A 14,631-nucleotide genomic window follows, 5' to 3' on the forward strand; every position below is an offset into this window, starting at 1 on the left:
CATTTTTCATTCATCATAATGATAATCCTGGATCTATTCTTGTCTCTCAAACTCTCACCGATGACAATTATGCATCATGGAGTCGATCTATGAAAATTGAATTACTGGCTTAGAACAAATTTGAGTTTGTTGATGGTTCGTTGCCTAAACCAAATAATTTAGATCCAGACAAGTTAAAATTGTGGCTCAGAAATAACAATATTGTTATTTCATGGATCTTGAATGTTGTTTCAAAGGAGATTTTTGCTTCTATCATATATCTTGAAACATCTGCCGAGATATGGAAGGAATTGAAAGAGCGTTTCCAGCAAAGCAATGCTCCAAGGATTTTTCAGATCAGGAGAAGTCTTATGAATCTATCACAAGGTCAAGATTCGATTAGCAACTATTATACAAAATTAAAGGTTCTTTGGGAAGAATTGGCGAATTATAATCATCACTGAACCTAATGTTGTAAAACTCATCGAGTTGGCCGATTACTTCTCCGAGTACTCACTACTCAGCCCCTTACCGAGGCGAGTTACAGTATCCCGAGTACTCCCCGATCGGCCCCTTACTGAACTGAGCAGTGTTGTAAAACTCGGTTAACTCGGTGATTAATATGTATAATATACTTAATGATTTATTATTTAACACACACACATGTGATTACTACTACGTATATATCTTAAATTATTAGTAATTATTCACGAAATGAGACCATTAAGTGCTTTTTTTTAGTTTTTGTGTAGTCACATGTATCTAATTTTGTTATATGTTTCAATCAATTTATGATTTTAACTTATGATTTTAACATATATAATTTCTCTAAAAATATTTCTACATGAATTACCAAATCCGAGTACTCCTGAGTACTCTCGAGTACTCGCTACTCGGTAGTTGGCCGAACAGGTATCGAGTAACGAGTTCTACAACCTTGATTGCACCTATGGAAAGTACACTTGTGGAGGTGTGAAAGATGCTGAACAGACTATGAGTTTCCTTATGGGATTGAATGAAAGTTACTCTCAAATTCGTGGTCAAATACTCTTAATGGATCCTTTGCCATCAGTCAATCGTATCTTCTCTCTCATAATTCAAGAAGAACGACAACGAGACATAGATACTCCTTTATCAAATGATTATGTTATGGCTTTTAATGTTTGTTCAAGCGATCAAAATAATAACAATTACAACAATAAGAATCATAATTTTGGCTCAAACAATTTCAAAAATGCAAAGAAAGATTTTCCTTACTGCACTCATTGCAAAAGATCTGGACACACTCAGGAAAAATGCTATAAGCTACATGGTTTTCCACCTGGATATAAAACACAAAATTATCACAATCATAATCATGTTAATGTTACATGTTCTGTTGATAACTCAATGATGAATGAAAATGTTCAAGAATTTCCTTCATCAAATTCAGCAAATGATGTTATTACTGGTCTCACACATGATCAATGTCAACAGTTGATAGCTATGTTATCTGGACAATTATCATCTGCTTCTGTTAATGTTGTTACATCTTATATGGTCCAATCATGTAATCATTACATTTTTACCTTGAATTCTAGATGTTTTCAATCAAATGTATGGATTTTGGATTCAGGGGCTACAAGACATGTTTGTAATAATTTGGAATTATTTGCAAACATTAAAGAAATTTCAAATACAAGAATACGATTACCTAATAATCCTTGATACAAGTCAACAAAATGGGGGATATAATGGTCAATGCACAATTAGTACTTAAAGAAGTACTATTTGTCCCACAATTTGAACTAAATTTGATCTATGTTACAATGCTCACGGCTCATGATAAGAACCTAATGGCTGAATTGTATTTTGATCATGTTGTGATTCGACATATTAAGACCAAGAATGTGATTGCCTGATTGGCAAGGCTAATGTTCAAACTGGACTTTACTTGCTACAAGAAGAGGGTATTTCTGTCAGAGTTAATGCAGTTACTTCCCACAGATGGCATGAAAGATTAGGTCATCCATCTGTAGATAAAATCAAGTCTCTTGATAGTGTTTTAGCTTCGAATAAGGTTCATAATACAAATACTTGTTGTATATTTGCAAAACAAAAACGGTTACCTTTTGTTTCTAAAAACAATGTATCTGATGTTCCTTTTCAGTTGATTCATTGTGATATTTGGGGTTCTTATCACATTCCTTCACATAAAGGACATAGATATTTCATTACCATTGTGGATGATTGCACCAGATATACTTGGATATATTTGATAACACACAAATCTGAGACACAGATTGTCATTCCACAATTTTTTAAAATTAATTTAAAACAATTTGATAAGCATATCAAAATGTTTAGATCTAATAATGCAAAGGAGCTTCAATTTGTTGAATTCTTTAAACTTCATAGAATTCTACATTAATTTTCTTGTGTTGAGAGGCCATAACAGAACTCTGTTGTTGAAAGGAAGCATCAACATCTTCTAAATGTTGCCAGGGCTTTATTTCATCAAGCTCATATTCCTTCAATTTACTTGTCAGAATGTGTTTCAACAGCCACTTTCTTGATTAATAGAACTCCTTCCAAAGTTCTTGGAAACATTTCACCTTATTTGAAGCTCTACAAAGAACAACCTCGTTATGAACAACTTAGAACTTTTGTTTGCTTAGCTTTTGCTTCAACACTTTCTTCAAATAGACACAAGTTTGATCAAGAGCAAAGGCTTGTGTTTTTATTGGTTATCTATAAGGAAGGAGAGCATACAAGTTGATTGATATTGAGACAAATAACATTTTTATTTCAAGAGATGTTATTTTCCATGAGGACATTTTCCCTTTCAAACAATCCTCTTTTTCTTCTCATACAAACCCTTTTCAATATCATGTTTTACATAAACCTTTACCTGCTATTCCTTTTTCCACTCATTCTTCACCTTCTATCAATGTTAATCCTGATCCAATTTTGCATGATCAACCTAATGTGGATCCAAACGTGCAAAATGTTTCTCACAGACCTCAAAGACAAAGGGTTCGTCCAACTTATCTCAGAGATGTTCACTGCAATCTGATTAACTCAGTACAAGAAGAAAAATTACCACAATACCCTTTATCAGCAGTTTTATCTTATAACCAACTTTCTTCTTCTCACAAAGCTTATACATATATTTTATCTACTCAACATGAACCATCTTCTTTTAAAGAGGCCGTTCAACAGATTGAATGGAAACAAGCAATGGATGAAAAGTTACAGGCTTTAGAATTAAACAACACTTGGACGATTGTACCCTTGCCTTTGGACAGAAAGCCTTTGGGTTGCAAATGGGTGTTTAAGCTAAAAAGGAAAGCTGATGGTTCTATAGAACGTTACAAGGCTCGTTTGGTGCCCAAAGGATATAATCAACAAGAAGGAGTTGATTTTTAGATACACTTTCTCTGGTAGCAAAATTAGTTACGGTCAAACTTTTATTGACTATTGCTGCACAAAAGTCTTGGCCCTTATTTCAATTGGATGTCAACAACACGTTTTTGAATGGAGATTTAGAAGAAGAGGTGTATATGCAAATTCCACAAGGTTACACTCATCCTATGGTTTTTAATTCCAAACAGAGAATGGCTTGTAAATTGCAAAAATCACTTTATGGATTAAGACAAGCAAGTAGACAATGGTATGCAAAATTTTCTTTTTTTCTTATCTATGAAGGATTCAAACAATCTCAATCTGATTTCTCCTTATTTGTTAAGGGTAAAAATGAGAATTGTGTTGCCCTCTTAGTATATGTCGATGACATTGTACTTACTGGATCATCTTTGAACGATATTAATGAAATCAAACAAAGATTAAGTGATAACTTCAGACTCAAAGATTTGGGAAAAATTAAGCATTTTCTGGGATTAGAAATTGCAAGATCTCCGGATGGTATTGTCATTTCTCAAAGACAATATGTTTTAGATCTTTTACAAGATGCTGGTATGTTGGCTTCAAAACCAGTCTCACATCCCATGGATCCTCGACACAAAACTCCCAAATTTGATGGCGACCCTGTTCAAGATTCTTCACAATATCGTCGTCTTATTGGTCGATTATTATACTTAACAATCACACGCCCTGATATAGCATATGATGTTCATCGTCTTCGTCAGTTCATTTCGGATCCTAAAATACCTCATCTTCAAGCAGCTCATCATTTGCTTCGATATTTAAAGGGTAATCCGGGTCAAGGGTTGTTCATTTCTTCTAAGCTTTCCTTGACATTAAAAGCTTTTAGTGATTCAGATTGGGCGGGATGCATTGATACACGAAGATCAGTAATAGGGTTTTATATTTTTTTGGGAGATTCTCTAATTTCATGGAAATCAAAGAAGCGAACCACTGTATCACGAAGTTCTACAAGGCAGAATACAGAGCACTTGGATCTGTTACTTGTGAAATCATCTGGTTACGACAATTATTACGAGATTTTAATGTTCATCTGCATGAACCCACACTCATTTCCTGTGATAACAATTCTGCCATGCAATTAACTGTTAATCCAATCTTCCATGAACGTACGAAGCATCTCGAAATTGATTGTCACTTTATTAGGGACAAAATTGTGGATCGCACTGTTAAACTCATGCCAATTCATACTTCTAACCAGCTAGCTGATATCTTCACTAAGCCTCTCCCCCATTTGAAAAAGGCTCTGATTCTATCCAAGATGGCACTCAAAAGTATTTTTCAGTGTCCATCTTGAGGGGGGATTTTGGACTATACTATCTGTTCTAGCTGTTGGTAAAACTACATCGTTTTGTATTAGTGGGTTAGTTAGCTAAACTACGTCGTTTATCCATGTAAATAAGTTTGTTAATATAGTTTAGTGCATGTTAATTAGCTTAGACGGTGCAGTTTAGATGTGGTATATATTCTTTTCTCTGTAATCATGTTCAGTAAGAAATGAGAATGAGATCTTTCTTCTCCATTTTATCTTCTGTTTTCTCTGTTTGTAAAAGAGTATAAGCTTTTTATTTATCAACATGAGAATATTAGCTTGCAAGCATCCTCATGAGAGTATCAACTTGATAGTGCCAGGTTGAGAGTGCTAAAGTGCAAGTATCAGATTGAGGGTATCCCATTTTACTATGTCCCTTGAGTAATTTGTGAAAAAATGCATGTTTTCTTATGAATGATTTCAACCTTAGATGTTGGTGCATAATGCCAATCTGTTAATTATCACTTCTTCTCTTTTCAACTTATGAATAATTTCAATCACGCATCCATCCAATAGCACAACTCCATTATCTCAATATCGGTTTTATTCAAAAACTGCACCCATGTATCCCACTATATCTTCAACCTCCGCTTCTCCTTCATTCCTAAAAATCAGGCAGCTTTAGGTAACTGTCCAACCTATATAAGAGTTTGATTTCAATGTAATTGTATTTCCATCAATTGCTTCAATTCTTTCAATCGTCTGATTAATCATGGAGCACAAAATGGCTGCAAAGCCTTTTTCCTTTAAAGAAAAGCCACCCAAGGTAAATGTCTTGAACACACGTATGTTTTGATTCCCTTCTTCAAAAAAATTTAGGTTTTTTACAGCTGAATTCTAATTCAGATTGTTACAATCTTACAGGTTTACAGGTTTTCATTTGCACTCAATTCAAATAGTTAACCATCACAAGCCAAATGCATCAAAACACAAGCTCCTGTGAGAAGGTTAGCATAAATAATTGAAAACCTACCGAAGGTTTTTTATTTTCACGTTTTTGTTCCTTGGTTTTGAGACATTGTTGAGGTTCTTTTGTTCGTATAGAAGAAGCTTTAGATTGAATCATAACCAACTCCTCTAGATTGAAATCTTATGCTTAAAATTTTATTTTTTGGTGGAATTTTTGGTGTTTACCGAAGTACATTTTTTTCCGTTTCAGAGAGCAAGGGAAGAGAGGCTGGTTTTTTGTGATGATGCCCTGGATCATCACTCTAGTGAGACTTGCTTCATTTCATTTGCTTATTTTTGTATATTCCATATATATCATGTTGGCAACTGTTTAATTAGGGCATTAAATCGACGACTTTAAGTTTTTCATTGTAGTATTTGTCTGAACATGAAGTAGATGGAAAGTTGTAATCTTTGGAGGTATCTTTTCATAAACAAACTAGGGTTTTAGTCTTTTTGAAGCTGCATTGTTTGCAACTTTCAATTCCTATGTGAATTAACAAAGAAAACAAATTTATGGGTTTTGAAAATAGGGAAAGTTGTGATTTTGGTTTTTACTTTTCATTGAGTAATTGTTAATACTTGTGATTAATTATTATGAAAACTACATTTAGAGAATTCTCCAAGTCTAGCCAGACATGTGGGGAGTGACACCATCAGATTTGTGGACTGGAATGCTCTTCGTGTAAGGATAGAAAATAATAGAGTACATAATTCTCTACTTGTAGCTCATATGCCAACTGATTCAACTAGCCAAATTCTTGGAAATAATGAGTATTTTGAGCAATACACCTCCAATATCCAGAGTTACAGGGAAATATTTTATCAACACATAAGTACAACCTTATTACTTTTCTCTCAAAGGGGCTGTATGAATAGGTAAATCATTGTAAAGATGGTGTAAAATAAATGATTATATTGAAGATAATCTATAATATGAAACTTTCATCTTATATATGGACATGGTGGTGTTGTTTATAACTGACAGTTCTGGAAAGTTGCTAACCTGTACTTTCTTACAATCTCACGTTTATCATTTACACATGTCAAGTATAAAGAAAAGGAACCCCTAATCTGCGTAAGTCTATGGGGATGAAAGATAATCATAAAGGTGTTTGAATTTAAAGAATTGCCCTGCTTCCCTTGAGCATAAAGTTCTAGATTCTAGAACCATATGATATTATACTAAGTTAATAATGAAATAGCTAACATTGTATTATACTTCTTACACCATCATTTGTGATCAAATGTTTAGTATTCGACTCTTTTGTGTTCAATCTTTACTCAATTCTTTTATTTATTGTAAAAGGATATATTTTAGCTATCTTGTATCCCATAAATTTACATGAGATACAGCTTTGATCAAAGTCCTTTGTAAACCTAAAATCTTGAAATTTAACATCAATTTGAGACTCACAGAAATCTAATTCTTGTTCACAACAAGGGTAGAATTCTTCATACTACATTGGAGGATTGGTTTTTACAACTATTTTATACTAAGTTCCTAATCTTTGTTTTGAGGTGTACAATTTACTTAATTTTTTTTATATAAATTACGGTTATATTTTGTTTACTTATATTTTGTTTACCGGTTCCCAAATTTTCTCATTTGAAACTATTTTGTTAGTTATTCATTTCTGCGATATGATGGAAGATATCAACATAGTATATGAGGAGATTGTCTAACACTTAGGCTAAAATTTTAAGATATGACACATTGCATTGTATAACCCGATGCCCTCCTTATAGTTTCCCTATTATGTTTCTTTTATTCTTCAAGTTACTTATTTTATTGTTATGTTCTTTAATTGGGTAAATGCTTACAGCCTGCAAAATAGATTTGTCAAATGACTTGTGTTAATATTACAGGTTCAGGGAGAGCATCTAGCTGATTCTACATCCAAGCTAATTTTGCTGGCAAGCTGTATTCCTTAGCCAAGCAGATCCTACAAAATCTACCCCTAAGTTTCCCTACTATGTTACTTTTACACTCCACCCCATACCCATACCCACCCATCAAAATCTACCACCACCCTATCCCTAACCCTTTACTTTACCTACCCCAACCCACTCACCCACCCTAATGTGGTAGGGTGGGTATATAGATCTGTTTATCTTGAAATGTTTTATATGTTTCTAATGCAGCGTGAAAAAATAAAGATAAACAAGATTGAAACTATTGATTATTACAGAATACCCAAGAAAATTTTCTACCAAACCACATTGATTCAATGAATGTTGTGGAATTGGGCTTCAAAATCCGGTACAACACACGAAAATTAGGAGGAAATGATATTCTTATTATTCAAAAATGAAAGAGATGTCTTGGAATTACAACTTTGAGCTCTATTTACAGGTCTAGGAACTTAACTCGTGGAAAGATGAAAAGTTTAAGTAATTAAAGAACTGTTAAACAACCATTATTAAACTATTAAATACCCATTTAAGGAAGCATTTAATAAGCTAATAATAAAGAATCTTCAACTCATTTGGGCTTAGGTTATGCCTATTTCTATGAATCCCTTTTTTTCACCCGATCATGGTGATGGGTTTTAGTCCTAAGAACATCCTATGTGCTCATACAAACCCTAATGCTTGGATCTAGGTTTCTCTATTGTACATGCAAGTTATCCAAGACTATAAACCCTAGATCTAGCATATGACAATCAATATAACATATAATTGGGGTTTAGATCATACCTTGATTGTTATGTAGCAATAACAATCCCAATTCCTCCTTGTATTGACTTTAGAAAGCTTAGAGTCACAAATGTCACTCCTCTAATGGCTCCCAAACACCAAGAGCAAGAGGATGAAGAGAAGAGAGGAAGGAGGCTGCCCAAAAACGTGTGAAACCCTATAATAAGTCTTAGCCACGTTTTTGGGTCATAAGGGATGTATATATATAGGAGGCTATTAGGGTTATCTAACAAGGAAACCCTAATTTGAATGCTTAAGCCCTAAGCAACCCATGGACCCCTTTTCTTAAGGCCTTGGATGATTTCTTCTTGGGTTTCCCCATAGAATTCGTCCACTCCTTAATATAAGGCAATCCATGGCCCAAATTGCAATTATCCTATAATTACAATTCCAATCCCTTAAGTTTAATTAATCTCTTTTAGTCACAAAACTAATTACTAATTAATTATTGACTAATATTAATTAAACAATATGATTTCTCCTTTAATATATTATTCCCATAATATAATAATAAATCATATTTAATCCTTTCTCTCCATAATTCATCCTATCAAGTTGCTTTGGTGAAGGCAACCCAAAAGGACCATGCACCATCGGGTCAAGTACATACCAAAATAGTTATGGACTTAGACACTAATCCAACAGTATCCCACTTGGATAATTCTAATTACTATTATGCGTATGACTTCAGATCCTGATCTGCAATCGTAGCTTTCCAAAGCCGCTGTCAACTCTGATCCTATCAGATACGCGTGTCCTTAAGATAAGGGATCATATATTCCTCCATTCTAGATATCGTATAAGACATGATTTCAAATCATTCTTCTTTGTACTATTTCTTGAATTCCGATTTATGAAGACTGACTAATTTAACAAATCAAATTAGCCCTAGCCCGGCCGAGCATTTACGTTTGTCATCACTAAATCATCGAGGGGCCCAAAGACATCGCTTTTATCCCACTTTGGATAAAAGGAACGGATAAACTTTGATACAATGCTTGCTTGCACTCACTCACCGAATCACACACAACAATATGTTTTATAACACCAAGTTACTAGTGCGTTTAAATATTATCAATGTGCAACCAATTTGCAAGATACAACTCACACATCTCGGTTTCAAGAATATAAGATGTTATCGTCTCACCAATCACTCGATATACAATCCATGGAGTGATCCAAGTGAGCGTGGGTTTGATCCAATGCTCAAATCATATTCATAAGCACTCATGAATGTTGCAGCAAACATTTGCTTATGTTTAATACTCTTTAGACAATCCACACACCAATTCACGACAGCCTTCTTTCATATCTACTTCCAACATATGAACGACTGTGGCCTGTTTGAATAATTTGACTGTTCTTAACCAATTAAATTATTCAGGAAGTCAAAACATGCAAAGTGAAACACAAGAATAATACTAATCTCATATGGCCTCAACCCTTTGAGCATAAATAAAACACCTTTTATTTATCACCATATCGATTACTCATTATTTGTCGTTTCAGGTAATTAACTTCTTACTTGAATTATTACACTTGTCCTATGCTCGTAGCATGCACACAATGTTTACTTATGGTTCTTACTTTGTGAAATAGATCAAATTGAACACATTTCCAATCATTCTCATTTCACAACTCCAAATCCTTTTTTCATAAGTGTAAGAATATCAAATTCTTGCCACTTATAGAATATGCTAGATTCTAACATTCTATGCAACGATCCTTTCGTAATGTCACTGCACCAAAGTCACAAAGACTATTACCAATGATATTACAAAGTTCTATATCGGAGATTGTTACAAGACAATTCCTTAGATATGATGTCTCTCACTCAAAGTGCATTCCTTTGAACATCCTTTTGCATAAAAGTTTCTAATCTAGTCATAGATTTTTCAATATTCAATTCCCAATATGGACACATTTCCATATTTTCCATATGACAACTCATTCTTAATAGAATCTTATCTATTCATAATAATGTCGATATGGTCCATCCAATATGGAAACATTTCCATATTTTCCAATACTATACTTCCAACTACTCACAAGCGACCAATCCTCGTCGAACTTTGGATTGTCCTTTGATAGTTGTTTAATTTAGCCAAAACCGATTCTTGTCCTCTAAATGCGCTAGACATTTGGAAAATTTTAGAATGGTCAAATATTAAAGCATTTGCAATCGATCCAATACCCGAAGCGTATGGGACACGATGCAAAATGTCTTACATCAATATTTGATACTTCATCAATCTTCTGCCATAATGTTTTATTTGCTATGTTCTCAAAATTCGAATTATGAAGAGGAATGCCGTAATCATAATCAAAATTTTAAGAACACACTATGTTTCTTTGACTAAGTTATTAACATTCCACAACCTAAGCCTTTAGATTTGAAATGAAGCATAATATTCTCTCCCTTAATTATAGCAAAACAACTTTACAACCCTTACGACTTTGCAAGGTATAACTCTTGTTTTCTATAATTAATATTGCCAACTTGCAATACGTTCCTTAATAATCATACAATCATAACATTTATGCTCCCACTATCATGATGATTATTATAAAACATAACACTTATGATCCCACTAGCTTCGACATGTATTCATAAACATCTTAACTTTCAGAAAAACAATACCTATTGAATTTCTTAAGTCCATGTTTCTAATACTTAATGCTTTGATAATCTTTTATCAAGGCCTCTTAAACTTATACACCTTTGCCTTAGATAGCTTATATGTGTGTCTAAACAATTAAGACTAATTGCCAAACCTCACAATTTAAATCATGGAAATGGATACATTAACCATAATCGAATTCGAGAATGCAATTTTACAACCACTATCTTCTTAAAATCTTTCTTAGTGAAAGCATTTCCTCACAATCATTTTCATGAAGGAGGAAATCTTATGACACTTAGATTTAAACAGTGTATGTGTTCCTATCCATGTGAATTTGTCAAAACCAATGTTCACGACAAATTCAAACTCATATGGATCGAACTTTCTTAATCTCGATTTCTTGCCTTATGGTAGCACAGCTGCCCACCATGTCTTCCAAGTAGTTAAGTAGCTCACCTTTTCTTATCAATGTACCTTTCATTGATTAAGGTGTCTTGCCTTTTATGCGTTCAAAATGAGAACTCATAGAACTCACATGCATAATTAACTCAATTGGAGCAGCATAGCAACAAAATAATGTCAACACGATAGGTTGTAAAACTCAACTCGTGTGCTAGTGATGATCGATAAGGTCTATTTTTATTTGTTCTTGAAACCTTTCAAGACCTTTAAGACTCCCACTGACTCCTTGACATATAAGATTCTCTCGTTAATAACCATTTCTTGACAAACAAATATTCAAGAGTTAGTGTAGTTTTTATCAAAACACTTCATAAATTGGTCTTAGTTGGTCTTTGTCTTATCCAAGACATCACAACTTTTCCATATTTGATGAATGCTATAAACCTTCTTAATACTTATCACTCAATGTCACAATCTTAACTTTAAGACTTGTTTTGGAACGAAGTATGATTGACCTCTTGATTTAACCATTTCTTCAATTCTTGATTCCTCTTCTTAAACATACAATTGTACTAAGACTCACTTAGAGGATCAATTGAGATATGGTTCTTAATCATTAAGACCTATCATAAATCATAAAAGGTACTCTCCCTTCTTCTTAGAATGGAGAAACTTTTATCTTTCTGCCTACTTGATTCTTCTTATTCGTTCTGCTATTGATTTAAACTTTTTCAATCAATTCATAATTACACTTAATCTTGTAAGTATAATCATATTTACTAAACTTTTAGTAAATCATGATGAATATCTTGTTACTCTTATGGTGGACTTGATCAACACACAACTTTGTGTACTCGATCTCCTAGTCCTTCACTTGACACTTTGTCAATGAATTAGTCTAATTTCCAAATATGAAATTTCTCATTCATCGTGCAACCAAGTTGCATGATTCCAAGTTTCTGTCCAATTGAAACTTGGCGATGAGAAACTCTCCCTATTTGGTAAATTCTCGACATTTCCACAAACAACATAATTAAGAATCAACTCCATTATTGCTAACAATAGAAACATTTTAACATCAATTTTCATACATGTCATTGCAATGATAAATAAATAAAATTTAAAATCAAAATTTATTTTATTACGGAAAAATTTGTCCTTACAATGCAATTCATTGAAAAACTATGCTAATACATCTTTCTTAGCAATCTTATTCTAACTCCAAGTAGTAGCTCAATAATCTAATCTTCAAGTAATGCGATCGAAATCCATTTCTTCACGTTAGATTTTGCTCACTTCTTCCCTTAAGCTTCCTTTCTTTTCTTCGATCCTACAAAACATCAATTGTAATCTTATCACATTATGTATTAAGAATCTAGAATAGAAGCTTAAAAGAGTTAGTCAATGGATTTTACCTAAAGCAGAGCCATACGTTTCGACTCTCCCATCTCTTAGATCTCTTAGGTAAATGGGACAGCTTCGTCTCCAATGCCCTTTCTCTTGGCAATAAAAGCAAATTGACTCTTTTGGAACATGACATGGAACTACTTCAGACATTGCCTTTCTTTTATGATCAAACTTTTCGATCATAGCATGTCTTTCGTTGCCATTGTCTATATCCATAGAGGTATTGAAGGCAGATTCACCAATTAACTTTGCTTTTCTATTGCGCCAAACCATTGCTGATTCAGCAGTAATAAGCATATAGGTGAGATCTATAAGGGTCACGTCGCGGTTCATCATATAGTACTCTCTTACGAACTCACTATATGAGTTAGGAAGTGACTGAAGAACCCAATCAATAGCCATTTCCATACAGACAACGGGTCCCAACATTCTTAACCTATCAATGTGTGACTTCATCCCTAGGACGTGTGTACACACCGACTTTCCTTCTTTATGTTTACTTGCCAAAAGGGCTTGAGTGATCTTGAACTTTTCAAGCCTTTGAACTTGTGGGTTAGGGAGAATAATTGGAGGAGGTGGAGGAAGTGAAGCATGATTTATTGTTCCTCGATCGAATCGTGGAATACCATCTTCATGTGGAATGCTTGTTCCACGGGATTTGGGAAGACCATAGTTGTCGAACTTTGACATCTACAAAATGGGAAAAAACGAATTGAAGTTAGTTGATTGATTGAGTCCTTAGTAAATCACCCAAATGAGATACTAAGGCTATGACCCAACACAATATTCTACAACTCGGGAGAGGGATGCCGTAACCCAAATTGTAAAACATTTGAAGGTAAGTGAATGACGATTCACTAATTTCCACCATGAAAAACGAAAAAGAAATTTAAGTTTTAAATCTATGAAAACTCCTAGATCCTATGAGATTCATTGAACATTTCAATGGCATGTTTAAATCTCGATATGCCCCTCTAGTTTGTGACTGGGATGCCGAGGATCACAAAGCGGGTGTGAATAACCATGCAAACTACATGGTGCCCCCACATGTTACAGTCACCTATTCGATGTGCCGGTAAACCACACACGCTCCACCGAACTATGAAAAACATTGAGTCACCCTTTGCTACCTTTTCTTAGAACCATTTAGTGTGCTGGTAAACCACACACGCTCCACTAACGTCTTCGCAAGGGCACAAAGTGTAATTTCATGGAATTGCATCAATTCACTTTTGCCTAAGTAACTAAGATTGGGAATTGGAAAAACATTTAGTTACTTTAGTAATTCATTATACTTATAATGGAAGGTTTCGTCCTATCCTACCCGTTCGGCTAACGACCCTCCACTAGTCAAGAGTGCGGTGGGTAAGAGTGGATACCCATTCAATCGTCATTTTATAGGCAATTTCCTTAAACACCCCTTATAGACCAACTTCGTGAATGAGGCCTACTAACGGTAATACTGACTTTTATTCATACATATATATAATGTTAGACTTTTAATGTTATATATAGTATAGGGTGTATTTTACACTTTTAAAATATTAGGTGGTCAAATTTAATAATTATACCTTTAATTCAATTAAATTGTAAACCAAAACTTTATGGATTTATTAAACTTCTTTTAATTATACACCTTAATTAATTAATAAAACCATAAGGGTGTGATTTGAATCTTTTTCAAAACAATACTAGGGTTTTAGAATTTAACATTAAATTAAACTCTTAATCAACTTTTAAATTCCAAAACTTGAGGGCAAGTTTTGAAACATTTCAAAACATTAGGGTTTAGAATTTAAATACATCAAAATTAAACAATTAATCAAAATTTAAATT

General features: G+C 33.7%; 1 protein-coding gene across 1 annotated transcript; it reads left to right on the forward strand.

Annotated features, from left to right (window-relative positions):
- The first annotated feature begins 972 nt into the window (after positions 1-972).
- On the forward strand, positions 973-3,387 carry LOC145054353 (uncharacterized). Its single transcript, XM_079002518.1, has 4 exons — positions 973-1,528; positions 1,860-2,150; positions 2,508-2,670; positions 2,772-3,387. The coding sequence occupies exons 1-4, from the start codon at positions 973-975 to the stop codon at positions 3,385-3,387; spliced, it is 1,626 nt and encodes a 541-aa protein (XP_078858644.1).
- The last annotated feature ends 11,244 nt before the right edge of the window (positions 3,388-14,631 follow it).

This window comes from Lactuca serriola, chromosome 1 (genome assembly GCF_051521515.1).
Source record: "Lactuca serriola cultivar US96UC23 chromosome 1, Lser_US96UC23_V15, whole genome shotgun sequence".
Lineage (NCBI taxonomy): Eukaryota > Viridiplantae > Streptophyta > Magnoliopsida > Asterales > Asteraceae > Lactuca > Lactuca serriola.